This window comes from Acomys minous (assembly GCF_964271855.1).
Source record: "Acomys minous genome assembly, chromosome: 3".
Classification (NCBI taxonomy): domain Eukaryota; kingdom Metazoa; phylum Chordata; class Mammalia; order Rodentia; family Muridae; genus Acomys; species Acomys minous.
Window position 1 is genome coordinate 20,004,155 of NC_140485.1, and position 16,556 is coordinate 20,020,710.

At 39.9% G+C, this 16,556-nt stretch overlaps 1 protein-coding gene across 1 annotated transcript in view; it reads right to left on the reverse strand.

Moving 5' to 3' along the window:
• Positions 1-4,599: 4,599 nt before the first annotated feature.
• ZC3H6 (zinc finger CCCH-type containing 6) overlaps positions 4,600-16,556 on the reverse strand; it is a 46,825-nt gene continuing 34,868 nt past the window's right edge. The window contains exons 6-12 of the mRNA XM_084775904.1: positions 16,181-16,297; positions 15,475-15,586; positions 11,982-12,091; positions 10,192-10,445; positions 8,111-8,622; positions 7,546-7,773; positions 4,600-7,052 (exon numbers count right to left, since the gene is read on the reverse strand). Of these exons, the coding sequence (XP_084632030.1) occupies positions 5,575-7,052; positions 7,546-7,773; positions 8,111-8,622; positions 10,192-10,445; positions 11,982-12,091; positions 15,475-15,586; positions 16,181-16,297 (2,811 nt within the window). The 3' untranslated portion in view covers positions 4,600-5,574. The remainder of the gene's footprint in view (positions 7,053-7,545; positions 7,774-8,110; positions 8,623-10,191; positions 10,446-11,981; positions 12,092-15,474; positions 15,587-16,180; positions 16,298-16,556) is intronic.

The window sequence follows — 16,556 nt, forward strand, 5'->3', positions numbered from 1 at the left end:
CTGCCAGAGCTACACAGAGAGGGGCACAGAGAAACCAAGCTGGAATTGGGTGCGAAGCTTCCTGCTAGCTAGAATTCATGATGCCTGACAGTGCTAAGCACACTGTGAGAGAAGAAAAGCCATCAACAATCACACCCACCTGAAGATCCCATGTGCTTCAGCACTGATCACTAGCAAGGTTTCCCTGCTGGTACAAAAGTGACACAAATGTCCAGGGAGTTACCAATCATTTCCAGAGTGGGTTTGAGAACTGTTCCATTAGACAGAATATCAGCCTGGTTTGTAGAACTGGTCAAAACCTTATGTTTAAGTGTGTCACAACTCCTATAAGGAATCTACTACTGATGTTTTGCCAACACGTCATTAAATTACCTTATAAATATTTGTGTTTACACTCACAGACTTGTACAGTTCTTAGCCTTGGTCGAAGACGCCTATTTCAGCAGTGGACAACAGTCAGAGTAGGAACAAAGATTTGCTGAAGAGCAATGTAACGCTGCCCCCTGTCTTTGGGAGGCCTGGCATGATCTCTTTCACAAACTCCTGCATGTGCACATGCCTCCTCTTTAAATGCTGGAATTAAGAGTAAAACAGCACACTTCCAGATGTTAGGAAAACTTTTCATCTAAATTCAGATAATAAAGATAACAGGACAAAAACATTACAGAAACTTGCAACAGTGCCACTGCTGAGAATGCCACTTTGAAAGCTTACTAGTAAATTAAAAACAAAATGAAACAAAAACAAAAACACCCCCCCCCAAAAAAACCCAAAACACCCATAATCTTGCCTTTTTCCAAGTTATTTGTTAGCTCTTAATGTTATAGTTGATCAGTTTAGCAAAGTATACCCTTGGTTGTGTTCTCTGAATAAATTAACAATTTAGCTAGCCTAGTAAATTGGTGTATATAAACCTCAAGTCCAATAGTGTGAGTAGGACTTCTTCAAAATTTGACATACAATTTGGGGGAATGATAGCATTGAAAACTTCAAACAAAGCACTTCAACCTGAGTGGACACAACTTGGACTTCAGCCCAGATATCTGGTGTTTGTGGATCTGACAGCAAACTGACTGCCAAGTCTGACCGCCTTGCCCCTTGCGACAGAGCACTTATGCACAGGGCCGCCAGACACCCTGGTCTCATGCAAACCCTGATGCCCTGTGTAGTCCTGAACCTTGCATCTATGCTGAGCCCCCTTCTGAGTGAAGTGGCTGGGGCAGCCCACATAGCATAAGCAATGGAAAGATGTTTTACATTTTGGCAAGTTAATATACAAACGACTATATCCTGGCATTTTTATAAGGAAATATTATACTGTTTCTTGAAAAGAATTCTCGTATTTTAACTTCCCCCCTAAGAGCCTGGAGGAAAAACTGTAAAATCAAGGTAGGTGACAACCTCTTACCTGAAATGAATGGGGGAATCACATTCTCCTATGCGCTGACTTAAAAAGCGTATAAAGTGTGTGTCACTGACGGCTGGCTCCCAGACATGGTGGCAACGGACGTCTAGGAAAAGCAAGTTATCATTTCCAAGTTCAGCTTCTATATGCTTATTTATTTACAACAAACTATGAATTAACCCTGATAAGACACTAACAAAATGCAAACTTCACTATTCCTTCCAACCTGAACATCCTTATGAGGATGCTTAAATCCACAGTGAAGGGCTGTGAAGTGTGGCTCGGGGGTAGTTCTTGCTTGGCATGCTGAGACTCCAGGTTCTGGCTCCAGCACTGAAAAAAAAAGACAAAAAAAAATGTTTATATAAAATCAATAGTGAGCCAGAAGTGTGACGACTGAGTTTTTTTGTTTGTTTGTTTTTTCTTTCCTTTTTTTTTTCTTTTAAGAGCTGGTATTTTCAATGCACTCGTAGTGTATATTCATTTTTTTCTTACACATTTTACATTTAAAACATGAACAACTCATGAATAACTACTGGGTCACATGCTCACCTGAGTCAGGATCTCTGTTGTTTCTAAGAACCAATGACTTTTATACTGAATACATGTCCACTCTACCCTCATGCTATTTCAGCGAACATACATCATGGCCCAGCAGCAAAGCGATCAGCTTCCAAGAATGTCCATCCTGGAGAGAGTGGTCAGGTCAGATCATTATGACAAACTTCAAATCAATATACCTCTAAGGTAGAAAAGTTCTGTGATTCTTACACACTAATATTTAAAACTTGCTTACCTGGGGGATTAATATTCTCTGAAACAACTTCTCAGGGAATTTTCTTCTTACAATTTCAGTGCGCACCTAAAGCTTTGCAAAACTGGTAAACCACACAAGTCATGTCTGGTTATCCTGGGACAAGGCTGCCTAACTTAATAACCCTCATAGGAATGTAGGGATTGTGTCTGTGATGAACAGAAGGCAAATTCATATTTACAAAAACAGTTCCCTCCCCACCTCAGACCTCTGAACAGACAAGATTATTTATACCTTATAGAAAGAAACTGAACATTGAGATCCAGTTTAAAAATCAATCAGAACTAGGATGTGAATTCATCACCTTTAAGCTCTGAGTCCTTCAGAAGTTCTCTGTCCTTCCAGTCCTGTTAACTATTCAGTTTAAACAAGACATAGCTACTCGACTGTTCTCCCACTTTTAAAATAAATACAACTAGCAGGAGCACTAAGGTCTCAAGTCCCAGGGAAAGTTAAAAGCCAAAAACCTAAGGCCACAGCACAGCACAATGCACCTTTCACTGCAGCCCAGGTCTGGACGGACAGGGCGGGAAACAGGGAGGCGCCATACAGAAATGGGGTCAATTACCCAAGAGTGTGAAACCATTTCAACATTTGGTTTGTTTTCGAAGTTCAGAATAAAGTCCTAACCAGGATATAGAAAAACCGTTGACAAATCTAAATTCTTTTGATCTGCTGCTGTTCTAAATTTATGACCTGGTCTATGGATCTACTCTACTCAACAGCAAATTAAATAGGTCTGAATTCTGAGACTCAGTGTGAAGGTCCAAGTGGCTTCACAACAGATGCGGTCTTTTCAGACACAAGCTGTTTCTGTTATCTGTAAATGTGTAGCTTTCTCTATCAAGGCCACACTTCCTAAATGTCCCCAAACAGCGGTTCCAAGTGGGGAGCAACTATTCAAATAACTAAGCCTGCGAGGAAAGCTCCCTTTAAATCACCACGCCAATCCCCCCTGCCCCCACCCCCAACACTTAAAGAAGAGCTTACTCACTGGGAAAAGTAGTTATGTCTTATACTTTTATGAGGAAAAAAGAAAGGAGGATTAAACAATTCTATGTTGACAGGCTCTAAACAATATACCCTAATCTAATATCTCAACCCCTCTCCACAATTACATAAACTAAAAGCTTGATTTTAAACACAAAACACTTTCATATAAACTGTGTTGTCAGACTTGAGACCAAGATAAAGTTTGTTTGTAAACAGCCTTTAGGACACTAGCTAATAGACACCCAAGAACGAGTGGGGTGGTTTGAGTAAGAATGGCCTTTGCGGGCTCACATATTTGAATGTTTAGTCATCACAGTGGCATTATTTGAGAAGAATTAGGAGGACTAAGGGGCGTGGCCTTGTTTGAGGAGGAGTGTCACTGGGGACAGGCTTTGAGGCTTCAAGAGCCCATGCCAAACCCATTTTCTCTCTCTGGGCCTGTGGATGGGGTGTATCTGTCAGCCATAGCTGCAAAGCCTTGAGTGCTGCCATGTTCCCACTGTGCTGATAATTGGCTGAACCTTGAAATTGTAAGCAAGCTCCTAACTAAATGTTTTATTTTTAAGAGTACCTTGGTCATGGTGTGTTTTCACAGCAATAAACAGTGACTAAGACAAGGAAATAAGTAAAGAAATATTCCATCATTGGAATTAATAATTTTTAAACTCTACTTTTAAATTACTCATCTAATTTCCTTTTCAGAAATTTAAAAAGAAAGCTTCCACTAAGAGTTTCATGTGTAATAAGCCTAATTATCTTTGTGTATATTTAGAAGCATTATTAATTCAGCAATAGGATTGAATGCATGAGTGGAACTAAAACTTTGATAATGTTTGAATCACTGAAATTTAGCTGTTATTGATTAAAAAATTGTGATAAAAGAGAAAATTGTACTGCTTTGGGATACATTTTTCTGTATATTTTATCTATTTTATTGACTTTTCAGTTAACAGTAAAGTTCATTTGGACAATAAGTCAGAAAATAGTTTCTATGGTGACTTTTAAACAGTATCCTTTACTCTACCCTGTTATCCAGAGTCATTTTAGGCAACAAATAGAAACAAAAGCATTTATTGTGAAGTGTGAAAATTGCTTCTGTGAGAGCTCTCTCTAGCCAAGGACTGGCCTTGTTACCTGCTCTGTCTCATAACAAATTCTCCTTTTCACTGATTTAACTGGAGCCACCCAGCAAATACTGCCATACGCCAGCAGTCCAAGAGAGCACAACACTGTGACACTGAGTTACATCATAAAACACAGGTACCGTTACCTATACACTGCAATGAATATACAAGAATGCATACATGTTACTTTTCATAAATACAATTTCTAGTCAATTCAGAGTTCAAAACTATGAGGACATTAAGTAAGACACAGGTGACCTCTGTTATAGAATCAGCCATGAGATCTAAAAGGTTCTTTATTGGTACCATATACAGTGGAATAAACCTGCCATCTCAGCAGGGGGTTTGCTATGCAAGAAAAAATAGACTCTAGACATTTAAAACATTATCAGCATAATAATGACTACAAGCTCACTTGAAAACTCTGTTAAAAATGGCCACAGTCATGAGCACAATTATTGCAGTTACATCATTTGAAAGAGATAAAAATTATGCTGCTAAAGACACAACATTGAAATACATAAACATCACAATGATACAGCAGTAAACTCATAACTATTTAATATGAAAAATTAATTTTAAAAGTTCTGTTAGAGAACATGGAAATTTTTTACTGTAGCAAAACATTTTATTTATATTCCTTCAGCTTCTGTGATAGAGTGTACAATAAAATACTTTTAAAAGATAAACATTCAAGTGCTTCATGTACAGACACAGTTCTGCCAATGCTAATCAAGTGGTGCCCTTAGACGCGGGCTGAGCTAGTGACGGCTTAGCCTTCACCTTGCATCTTACTTAGCAGTTGGCGTTACACACTAATCAGTTTTGTGCTGGAAGAGAGGATCCTAGTTAAAATACTGATTCTCAAAAGTAGCATATATCATATTGCTTGAAACTAAACAACCATATAAAAGTGGTAACTGTTACCCTAAACAATGATTACGAAAGACAACTGGCATATACTCAGGCTGAGTGTTGTGTTCATGATGGTTCACTTTTAACAGTAAAAGTACTTTTACTAAAGCTAATATGATATGTATTCCTATCCTACAGTCTCCTGAAGTTACAAAAATATTATATAAAATACCACAGACTTTAGAGGATATAAGTTCATGTGGTTCTGATACTAGCAGCTGAAAAATGTTTATAATTTAAAAAATAAACTATAGAGGTAAACCAGTTACAAAACAGCAGAGGACTGTGACAGTCAGCGTGAGAACAGCTTAACTACACAACAGCTAACAAAATGGTGACGCAGTTGGATCAAATGTCTTAAAAACCTCTTTCAGAGATTTGTCATCGACTTCTGTACTGGGATCCTCATCTGGCGTTGGGCTTGCCTGTCCTGGCTCTCTTGCCTGCCTTGGATCACCGTATGGAGGTCTAATTAAGCCTGTTAGGGCCTGAATGGGAAGACTGTGCACAGCAGGGACCGGAACCTTATCAGCACTCCTGAGAACGTCCGCCTGCATGTCGGCTGGCCCAGCGACAGGGACCTTCACATCTGCAGTAGGTTGCTGTGGTGAGATCACTTCTTCAGGGGAAGGTTCGTTTTTATCACTATTTTTCAAGCCACCTTTCTTCTGGTTCTCTGCATTTTCTCCCGAAGAAATGGTGGATAGCTCTGATGCAGACACTGACCCCTTGTCTCTAGGATCATACAAACTGATGCCACTAAGAACAGAACTGGAAGTTCCCAGTGGGAGGCCATCAGAAGAAGAAGAGAGTTTGGGGGCATATGGAGGAAGAGTCACTGGGCCAGCATTAATAGGTACTGCTGTTGAGGGCTGTGACAAAGCAGGGTTTGATCTGGCTAAGGGTGGGGCACTCTTTGATGCATGTGAATCCTTCAAAGCCACTTGAGACTCTGTACTGGACAGTCTGTGAAGCCGAGGATCAAAATGCTTTTGCAGCCTAGGGTCTCCTAATTTACCCCCTGAACTATGTAAATCTCCAAACTGCTCTAAGTAGCCCTCTCTGTGTGTTAGATTCATTTTGGTTTTGGCTGCTGATTTTGGATCAAGGGACAGGGCGCTTTGATGATCACTTTTTGCATTCCATAACCTATTGAGCCTCTGGTCAGCTATAAGCGGGGGCAGAGGTAAATTGATTGAAGATACTGGATCAGGTTTAGGTAAAGGTACTGGGAGTAAGTCTTCTGGAGCCCACACAATGTGTTTTGCAAAGTTGGGTTTGGTTAGAATAATGTCCATTTTAATATGACTGAATTGTCTTAACTGTGACCTTGGATCGTGGAGCACTACACCAGGTGAAGCATCCAAAGGTATTAAGAAGGCTTTTTCTCTCAGCTCTCTTTCTGTATCTTCATCATCATCATCTCTTCTTTTGGGTTTACAATTTGTACCAGCATGTGCATGATGTAAATCAAACTTTGCTCCACTAACTGAGGAGGCCCCGGGCGTATTTCCATTCCCTCTTAATTTCCGGGGATCCCACACAAGTCTGAGATCCACTGGGGCAGACTCACAAGGCTTTCTAATATCTTGCCTTGAGACAGTCCGAAGCCTTGGGTCGGCCACCTGACTTCCTTTCCTTTTCTCTTTAGCCAGTCTTGGGTCAGTAGGAATGCTGAGCTCTGTGGGAGGGTGTTGCTGATTTCTGAGAGTTCCTGTTTGTTTCTGTAATGTCCTCAATATTGACTTGACACCACTTCCTTCTTCCTCTTCACTGCTAGAATACCAGTTAACTGTATCATCTAAGTAGAGAAGAAGCTTGTGGTTAAAAACAAAGCATTCATATTTAACCTTAAGGTTACATACCATCTGAACTTATTTTAATCACTAAAAGGGATCCCCACCTACTTGGCTACATGAACTCTCACCTCTGAACAATTGTGCCAATTTCTCCACCCTAGTAACAATAAAATTTAGGCAGTTTCTTATTCAAGTGTGTTTGCAATGTTTAAAATGTTCTATAAAAAATAGAAGGGCTGCTGATCCTGCATCAACTGGTTTTAGGTACATGTAAGGCAAATTGTATATTTCAGGTAAACTGTCAGGACCAATACTCTATTTGCCATCTTACTTACACTTACGTATAAATTTAACTTTTGCAACAGTTATTCAAAGCCTATCACTGAAGCTAGAAACAATTCTAAGAGGAGATCTACAAGGCAAACTAGAAGTACACAGGGCAGAGGAACTCATTTTCACATTTTAACCTAGTTCAAAAGGCAAGAAGTATTAAACCTTCTTCCTTGCTTGATGCCCTATGAGTCTGGATGGCAGCTGGTTCTTCATCTTGGTATCTCTGAGTCAATCGGATGAAAAGAGCTCTCTGAACTGCAGGAGGGAGCCCTGAGGCAGGCAGAGGGCAGGGACTCATATTGCTGCTGCTGTTGGGCCCACTCCCCAGGTTAGGGGAACTGTGAGCAATAGGAGGCGGCTGCTGGGCAAATTCTTCATGCCACATTTCATCTACAGACACAACAGGAGAGAGACACTGTGAGTTCAAATTTCACAAGTATAAGAGACAGAAGGTCTCCTAATCACCATATTGGACTCCTACGTTGTAGAATTAAATATTTAAAATAAATTTAAATTCTATGGTTTTAAGTTTTCTGTTTTTAAATATTATTGAAAAGTTTATTGCAAGAGAAGTTAGCTAAAGTTTTGTTTCTACAGTTTTGAAGAAATTGAAAACATTTCAAGGCTTCAATTTCATCAATTTGACTTAATTTAAAAACATGCTTATACAAAAAGCAAGTCTTAATATTTTAAAGTAGAAATGAGTTGACTCCAACAGTCCTCTTACCAGCGGAGTTGTCAGGTGCTTGGAAACCACGCGCAGCATGCTGTGGGTAGTGATCGTCATAATGCTCGGCTGGGACTTGCAGGGCCTCAGAGTCGGTGGCGAGCTGCACTTCGCCAGGCATCTGCTGGTACAGTGAAGCTGGAGGGCAGTGATTCTCTCTGGGGACTTTCATCACGTGTCCTGGGAAGCCTGGGGAATGATAAACTCCACCCATACTTGGTGGTGTGTCTAGCTGAACAAGCCCTCCGGCTTGACTATGAGGGCCTATCATTTCAGATGAAGCAGGTGGCAAATGTGAGCTCTCTTGAGTTGGTGGACCAAGAGGCCCCACACATGGATGGTGTGGATGATGTCCAGGGGAGCCTGGGTGCCTCACAGGACTGTCACATCCTTGGGGCACATTAGGTCCTGGACCTGGACTTGACTCAGAACTGTACATATGCTGTGGACAGGGACTGCTTTCCTCAAACTGTGGTCCTGGAGGTGAGGCACTGTTGTAAAAAGCTGGTGGTCTGTAATACAAAACAAACAAAACAGTATTTTTCAGTTCAACAAACAAAAAAGTTATGCCCCTAAAACAGTTACAAACTAAGTATAGTCTTTATGTTCAATTAGAATCCTGTGTGTTTACGAGCTTGCTTGTCCCCTATCATTGGCAGGTAGAAACATGTGTCGCCTGCTTTCATTTCAGACATGGTCTTTCTAATTGCTAATGAAAGTCACCTTGAATCCACACAAGGAGACTTTCTTTTTTTGGTATACATAGACTTCTTTACACCAAAACTAAAATCCCACCATCTAAACATACAGTTCTAACCATGATCTCCAATGGGAGTTATTATACTGCTGGCATACAAAAGACTTCACTTTTAATACAGACTTATTAATTTATCACATCTAATAGTTTTGTCAGTTCATTTTTGGTTTTATTGAAACTGCCCAGTGATGAATCTCCCACTACATTTCTAATCTTGACGTAGTTATATCTTTCTCTTAGTTCATTTATTAGAATATGATATATAACATTGGCAAAATGGTGGGTTTTCCTGTGCATTTTAAATCTGAGACAAAGTCTCACTGTATAGCCCAGATGGCCTTGGCCTCATAATCCTCCTACTTAAGCCACCTATCCTATTTGCTTTCTATTGCTGTGATAAACACTGGGGGAAAGGGCTTACTGCATCTTCCAGCGCAGTCCACCATGAAGCGGAGCTGGGGCAGACAGTCAGGGCAGGAACTGAGACAAAGAGCATGGAGGGACACTGCCTGCCTGCTACTGGTCAGCCCATAGCTTCCTCAGCCTGCTTTCTTGTCCTAGGGGTAGCATCACCCTCAGTGAGCTCCCACATCAATCATTAATCAAGAAAATGCCTCTCCAGTCTTGGCTATAGGCCAATCTGATGGAGGCCTTTTCTCTAAGGTGTCCTGTTCCCAGATGACTCTAGTTTGTGTCAAGTTGACAAAACCACCTAACCAGCACCCCTCATAGCTCCCAAGTTCTGACAGTACAAGCGCATTTACCACCATGTCTGGTTCTCTTCTTAACTTTAAGTGAAATACTGTGAGCTCACATTAGTTGTGATGTTTAGTTTCTTCTTCCGGACCTGCTGAGCTATCATTGCCTCCCCAGGGCATTCAGGGTTAAAAGAGTAATCAATAGCAGAGGCCTGGGGACCCAAAAGATGGGAATCAGCGCTGGAGTGGCCTTGCTAGAAAATTAAAACTGGATGCAGCCTATCCAGAGGTGTTCCTCTAATACCTTAAGGAAATAACTCTCAGAAAGAACTACTTAAAAATGCAAGCTCATAAGCAGGGGGCAAGAATGCCAACTCCATGCACCAGCAGTTCCCCTCGGGGTTACTATATGGCCAAGTGTCTAAAGTTGCGAAAAATTCTACAGAGAAAAACACCAGGGTAAGAAAGAAGGGCAAAAGCAAAGAGAAAAGGGATGTAGCAACCCCAAAATGGGCCAGGCAATTGCTTCTCTGCCTGCGTTTAACCATGCGAAGGACCTGGAAACCTCCTCAGTATCTTAATGCGAGCTTTAGGGGACAGTGCGGCCATTTTGATGGCTTACTTACTTCTTCCCAATTTTATGTGCTAGATCCACAGTAGGTTTTACAACTATTTCAAAAAGAGATGGAATTTTCTTCATATCATCAGAAAGATCTGTCTCAAAACTGTCTTCAGGATCAGAAGAGGGAAAATGCTCTCCCGGGGTTGGCAGAAGCCCCACTCCAGGGGGCGGCTTGGGGAGAGGAGTGATGCCCCGCTTTCTAAGCTCTTCCAGCTCTCTCTCGTCCTCATTCAGGAGCTCTTCGCCAGCATTCAGCACCTGCACGGTTGGAAAGGTTAGCACTTTAAAACGAGCTTTCCTCCTCACAGTTAAAACCAAAATCTTCAGTAGAATATTTGCATTACAGAGAAAAAACTAACACTATTGTTTAAGTGAATTAGAGATAGGTAACTACTTTTGTTATACAGAGAAAATTTTAAAATGGTTTTTAAAGCAGTCAAACATAGAAGATAATTTAGTCTGGAATCTCTTTGGTTTTGGTACACACACACACACACACACACACACACACACACACACACACCCCTCTTTGGTTTTGGTACACACACAAGCACACACACACACACCCCTTTTTGGTTTTGGTATACACACAGCACACACAATCCTTTTGTAATCATGCACCTGCAACCTTCTCCTTTTCCTGCATGTACTATATATACACAACCCTCTCCAGATAAGTATCAAGCAACCTCAGAACCCGCTAGAATCCCCATATACTTGGCTAATGTTCTCCCATATCTGAGCAACACTACAGATAATCAAATTTAGACAGCTTTTATTCAAGTGTATTCTCAGTGTTCAATATGAAAAATAGAAGGGCTGATCCTGCATCAACTGCTTTTAGGTACATGCACATCAGAGCAAACTGTCTTTCAAGTAAATTTTTAGTGAGAATTCTCTATTTACCACCTTGTTTATGCTTATGGACAATCGGGTGCATGTGATTGAAGTCTTATGGGAAGAGACATGAGTAATAAAAAATTATTATACAGCCAGTACAGTGGTGGCGCACGCCTGTGATCCCAGCACTAGGGGAGGCAGAGGCAGGCGGATCGCTGTGAGTTCAAGGCCAGCCTGGTCTACAAAGTGAGTCCAGGATAGCCAAGGCTACACAGAGAAGCCCTCTCTCAAAACCCTTCCCCCACCCAAAATTATATGACCTAAGCTATCAAGCAAACTAGAGAACTAGGGCTGGACCAATGGCCAGTGGTGACGAGCACTGGCTACACTTCCAAAGGATCCAGGCTAAGTTCCCAGGACCACATGGCAGCTCACAACTATCTGTACCTCTAGCTGCAGGGGACCTGACACACTGTTCTGGCCTCCAAGACACTATGCACACCTGTGGTACACGTCCAGGCACATGCACTGTAAAGAGGCTCCTCGTGCTATATTCCCCTCCTCCTGAGCCCACTCACGCAACCCATGGTCAGTCCTCACAGGCGCCGCTCCAGCCTGTGCTGCCCTTTGCACCGAGACAGCTACAATGCTACTCTGGCGACTGTGTATGAGCCCTTTGGATAAAAGGCTGAGAATCTAGAAAGCCTGAAACCTGGGAACAGTTTGGAGTATTGCTCAAAGTAAATTATTTCTTTTAGAGTCAGAATAGGGATCACATTAAAATGGTCTCAAATTCCTAGACCACTAATTCTATTTTCCAATAAACTACATTAATAGGACAAAACATACAAAAATTCCATTTTTAGCAAATTAATAAATACTCTTTATAAAAGGATTTCAGTAAAACACAAGGAAATATCTAACAAATAATCAATGGTGCCAAACACTACTCACTTTGTCCAAAAGTTTCTTTGTTTCCTTAGTCAGATCATCATGGGAAAACTTACAATTGTCTCCTTGGTAGCACTTTGCTCCACTATGATAGAACTTGCAAGGAAATTCACATAAACAAAAACATTAAGGAACAAACCAAGTAAAATCAAGGATAATTGTGTGCGTGCACACCTGTCTGTACCTACGGAGGACAGATGTGAGCACTGCATGTCTTCCTTTACCAGTCTCAACCTTAATTTTTGAGACAGATTTTGACACAGAACCTGGAGCTCACCATTCAGCTACCCTGGCTTGCCAGTAGCCTCTATCACTAGGGTCACACACATGCCACTGTACCCAACTTTACATGGGTCAAAGAGATATGAATTCAGCTTCCTCGTGCTGACATAGCAAGGCCCAAGGTCTAGTCTTTTTATTTATTTGTTTGTTTGTTTGTTTGTTTTTATTTTTAAATTTTTTTTTCGAGACAGAGTTTCTCCTTGTAGCCTTGGCTGTCCTGGAACTCACTCTGTAGACCAGGCTGGCCTTGAACTCACAGAGATCCGCCTGCCTCTGCCTCCCAAGTGCTAGGATTAAAAGGGAGAGCCACTACTGCCCAGCTCCAACGTCTAATCTTTTCATTCAAAAACAGTACCTGTTGCAAAGCTGGTTAACTTCCAGATATCTGCTGTGCAACAGTCAACACTTACATGTTAAACCTTCATAACCATTGTTAAGAAAATATATCTCATTTAAGCCATCTTACCACACCAAAAAAAAAAAGCTAAATCAATATAATTCTATTAGTACTTACTATACTGAAGAATTTGTAATCACATCTAATAACTTATTATAAATCATTATTTTACTAATGAAAACATTAAAAAGTTTAAACTCTTATTCTATAACTACAAATATTTTTCTCATTTTTTATTTAGTGCTTTGAAAATTCGGTTCAGAATGTTTTGATAATATTCAGTCCTCACCTCTCCTCAGATACAATCCCTTTTCTATCCACCCAACTTTGTGCTCCCCCTCCAAATAACCAAAATCATCAGGTCTAATTTGTGCTATCTGTATGTTCTTGGGAGTGTAACCTTCTACTAGAACACAGTTAGCCTACCTAGAAAAATGCTTTTAAAGAAAAAGACTCAGTTGGGTGCTACGGCACATGCCTTTAATCCCAGCACTTGGGGGACACAGAGGCAGGGGCTCTCCGTAAGTGAGAGGCCACCCTGGTATACAAAACTAGTCCATCTACGCCCTTTGTCTCTTAATATTGTTCCGACCACTCTTCCCTGGGGTGGGGAGGGGCCATGCAGGTCCCACTTGGGCCTAGCATTCCAGTCTCTTACTCCCTTCACCTTGACTGTCTGTGGGTCTGTGTTAATCACCATCTACTGCAAATAAAAGTTTCTCTGATGAGGGTTAAGAGATGTAATAATACACATGTTCGTTCGTTCGTTCGTTCTTTCTTTCTTTCCTTACTTATTTATCTTGGGGGTTTTTCAAGACAGGGTTTCTCTGTGTAACCTTGGCTGTCCTGGACTCACTTTGTAGACCAGGCTGGCCTCAAACTCACAGAGATCCACCTGCCTCTGCCTCTCTGAGTGCTGGGATTAAAGGCACACGTCACCACACCCAGCTACACATGTACTTTAAAAAGAAAAACATTTTTGTAACAGTTATAGAAAATATTGTTGTCTTTTAATATATAGGTACCATTCCTTTCCAATAATCAAATATAGAGCACAAAAAATTATATAGGAACATGTTTTTTAATCTACGAAGGAAATAAAGAGGTTTGGATATATCACGTTAAAAATAAAAATTCCAACAATTAAAGCCACAGACTAATTTTACTTTAACTTTTAAAGATAAATTTCTAAAGAAAATACAAAATCTAGATGTATAGTGAAAATGTACTATTTGGGGGTGGCAAACATTTGGCAAAGACCTGTGTGGTTTAAACAGGTTGGACATGGTGGTACAAACCTTCAATTTCAGTACTTGGGAGGCAGATACAGGTGGGTCTTTGTGATTTCAAGGCTGGATTGGTCCACATCCTCTAGAATTCTAGGGCAACACAGTGTCTCAAAAAAAAAAAAAGACAACAACAAGAAAACCCAAAATAAAACCAGAATGACAAACTCAAGGGAGAAAAATCATGTCTAATTCTGGCTAATGCAAAAAACAACTAATAAATTTAAAAATCTTAATAAAAATCTTAGTAAAATACACTTACTTTGATTTTAAAAACCCACGGTAAGACAAATATTATGTCTGCCCCAATAACTATTACTTAACATTACTGTAAAGGCATACTGAGTATAATGAAAATGAGGCAAGTCATGGTGGCGTGCATTTGTAATCCCACAAGGCCAAGGAACTCCACGCCGCCTGAGGCCAGTCTGGGCTATACAGTCAAACTGTCTCAAAAACAAAAACCAAACAACCAGGACAAAAAACAACAAATATAATAACATATAATGAAAGTGAATGAAATAAAATGTCATTTATTTACAGGTGACATGAGTCCCTAAGAACAGAGTAGAAACTTTTAAAAATAGAATTTGGTATCTGGTTTCTAAAGAATAATATTATCAAATTTGAAGGCAATATGTTTGTATTTTCTTAGCTAAGACAAAATATATTTTAACAAAAAAATTAGGTGTATTTGCCAAGTTACATAGCATGTGGACTCTTTTAGAAGACAAAGAGCACCATGAATAAAGGTGTGCCATTGTGAGCGTGTCTCTCTAACTGCTTTGCTAACAAGTGGGGCTCTTGTGAATCTGACTGCTGTTATCTTGGTCGGGCTTTAGTTATATTCTTACTATGAATAAGATAAATTATCTTCCCATTTGATTTTTGACCAGTTGTTTCTCTTTCTGTGAATCATCTTTCTCTTTGTTCCTAATCTTCTCAATCTTTAGGAAATTCTTGCAGCAATGCATTTCTTACTAAGTTATATAAATAAACAATTTCCTATGTCCTAATGTTTTTACTTATTACTTAGCTTGTAGGTTTCTGTTATAAAGATTTAAACTTGCATGTAGTCAAGTTTTTAGTCCTTTCCCTGACTGCTTCTAGGTTTTTAGTCACAATAAGGTTTTCTGTTCCTATGTCCCTGGGCACTGTGCCCATCTGAAGCACAACGGCGGACAAGACTGGGTTTATATCATACGTCATTTTAAATCTAAAACCAAGCACCAGGATAGGAACTATGTTTTCTTCAAGGCTGCCAATACAAATAGGCAAAACTCTAAGAATGTAACATTTATATAATTCCTGATTGTGTCATGGTTCTTCTTGCTTTAGGTAGTTTATTGTATATGTGTGTAATATTATAAATACATGTGTAAAAAATAAAAAAATATTTAATAAAAAAGAAAAACAATGAGAAAAAATTTTAAACCAAGCTAAATTTTCTAGATTGTATTTATGACGTTTAAGAAACCACCCCGACAAAATATCAGTATGTTGGTTGATACACACTTTCTATAAAGGATATTATGCATGTAAATGCAGTTATCGCCTTTGGTACAATATCCCTGTAAATAGTATTTACAGATCTCCTTTTTCTTCTCCAATTCTGCATCATGATCAAATTTACAATGATCTCCCTGTTTAAACAAACAAACAAAGCAGAAAGAAAGAATTTGGTTACGTTCTCTCCATGTGTTCCATGGTCGGATTCTGGTTGTTATCATTAGTTGTAGATACTAAGGTACGAACAAAGCAGATATCCCCTCTGACCTCCTGCCGAAGCGTGTATGTGGTCTCAGGGTTCTGCCAGTGTCTGACAGCATCCACCATTTCTGGCTGTAGCATGGAAACTCATTTAACATCTTGGTGTCATGTCTAAAACAAGGCTATTAGCAATAATTACTTAGTATGCCAGTTATAAAAAGTAAACTACCATGCATCTGCTAGACCATGAATGATACATGCTGTACTGTCAGATAGCCACAACTGTATCTGTCACAGGTGTTAACATATCTGTCAGTCAAATCTGTTTCCAACCAATTGTTGCTGTCCCAGAATATAATTGAATGAACTTGCCTAGGCAGTAATTTAATGCAAGGAGCACTTTAAAAACCTAGCATTATTGTAACTATATGAGCAATGAAAGAAAATTACCACCCCACAAAGGACAAAATTCTAAAGATGACTTGAAAGTTAAAATGATCTATTATGCCCCTTATGCTAACATTTACCTTAATACACCTCCCTTCCAGGAAGTATTTACAGATCTGTTTTCCTTTGTGTTCTACTGTGTGCTGGTTAATAAACTCCTGAGTCATAACTTTCCACTTCTTCCCTGGTTTGCTGTACTGCAAAAAAAAAAATCACTTGAATATAAGATATGAAATATCAATAGGTATTACAGCAATTACATGGATCTTGATTTTCCTACTGCATAGTAAACAAACTTTATAGCCTTATCAACAGACATTCAAAATGTTAGTGCTTGCAGGCATCTTCCTCATTTTGCAGGCTGAAGTATAAAACAGTCAGCAACCTGCTAGAAGGTACTTTCTTGGTAACTGTGTTTCTAGGCATATTGTAAAGCATCAGGAATGGAGCAGACTT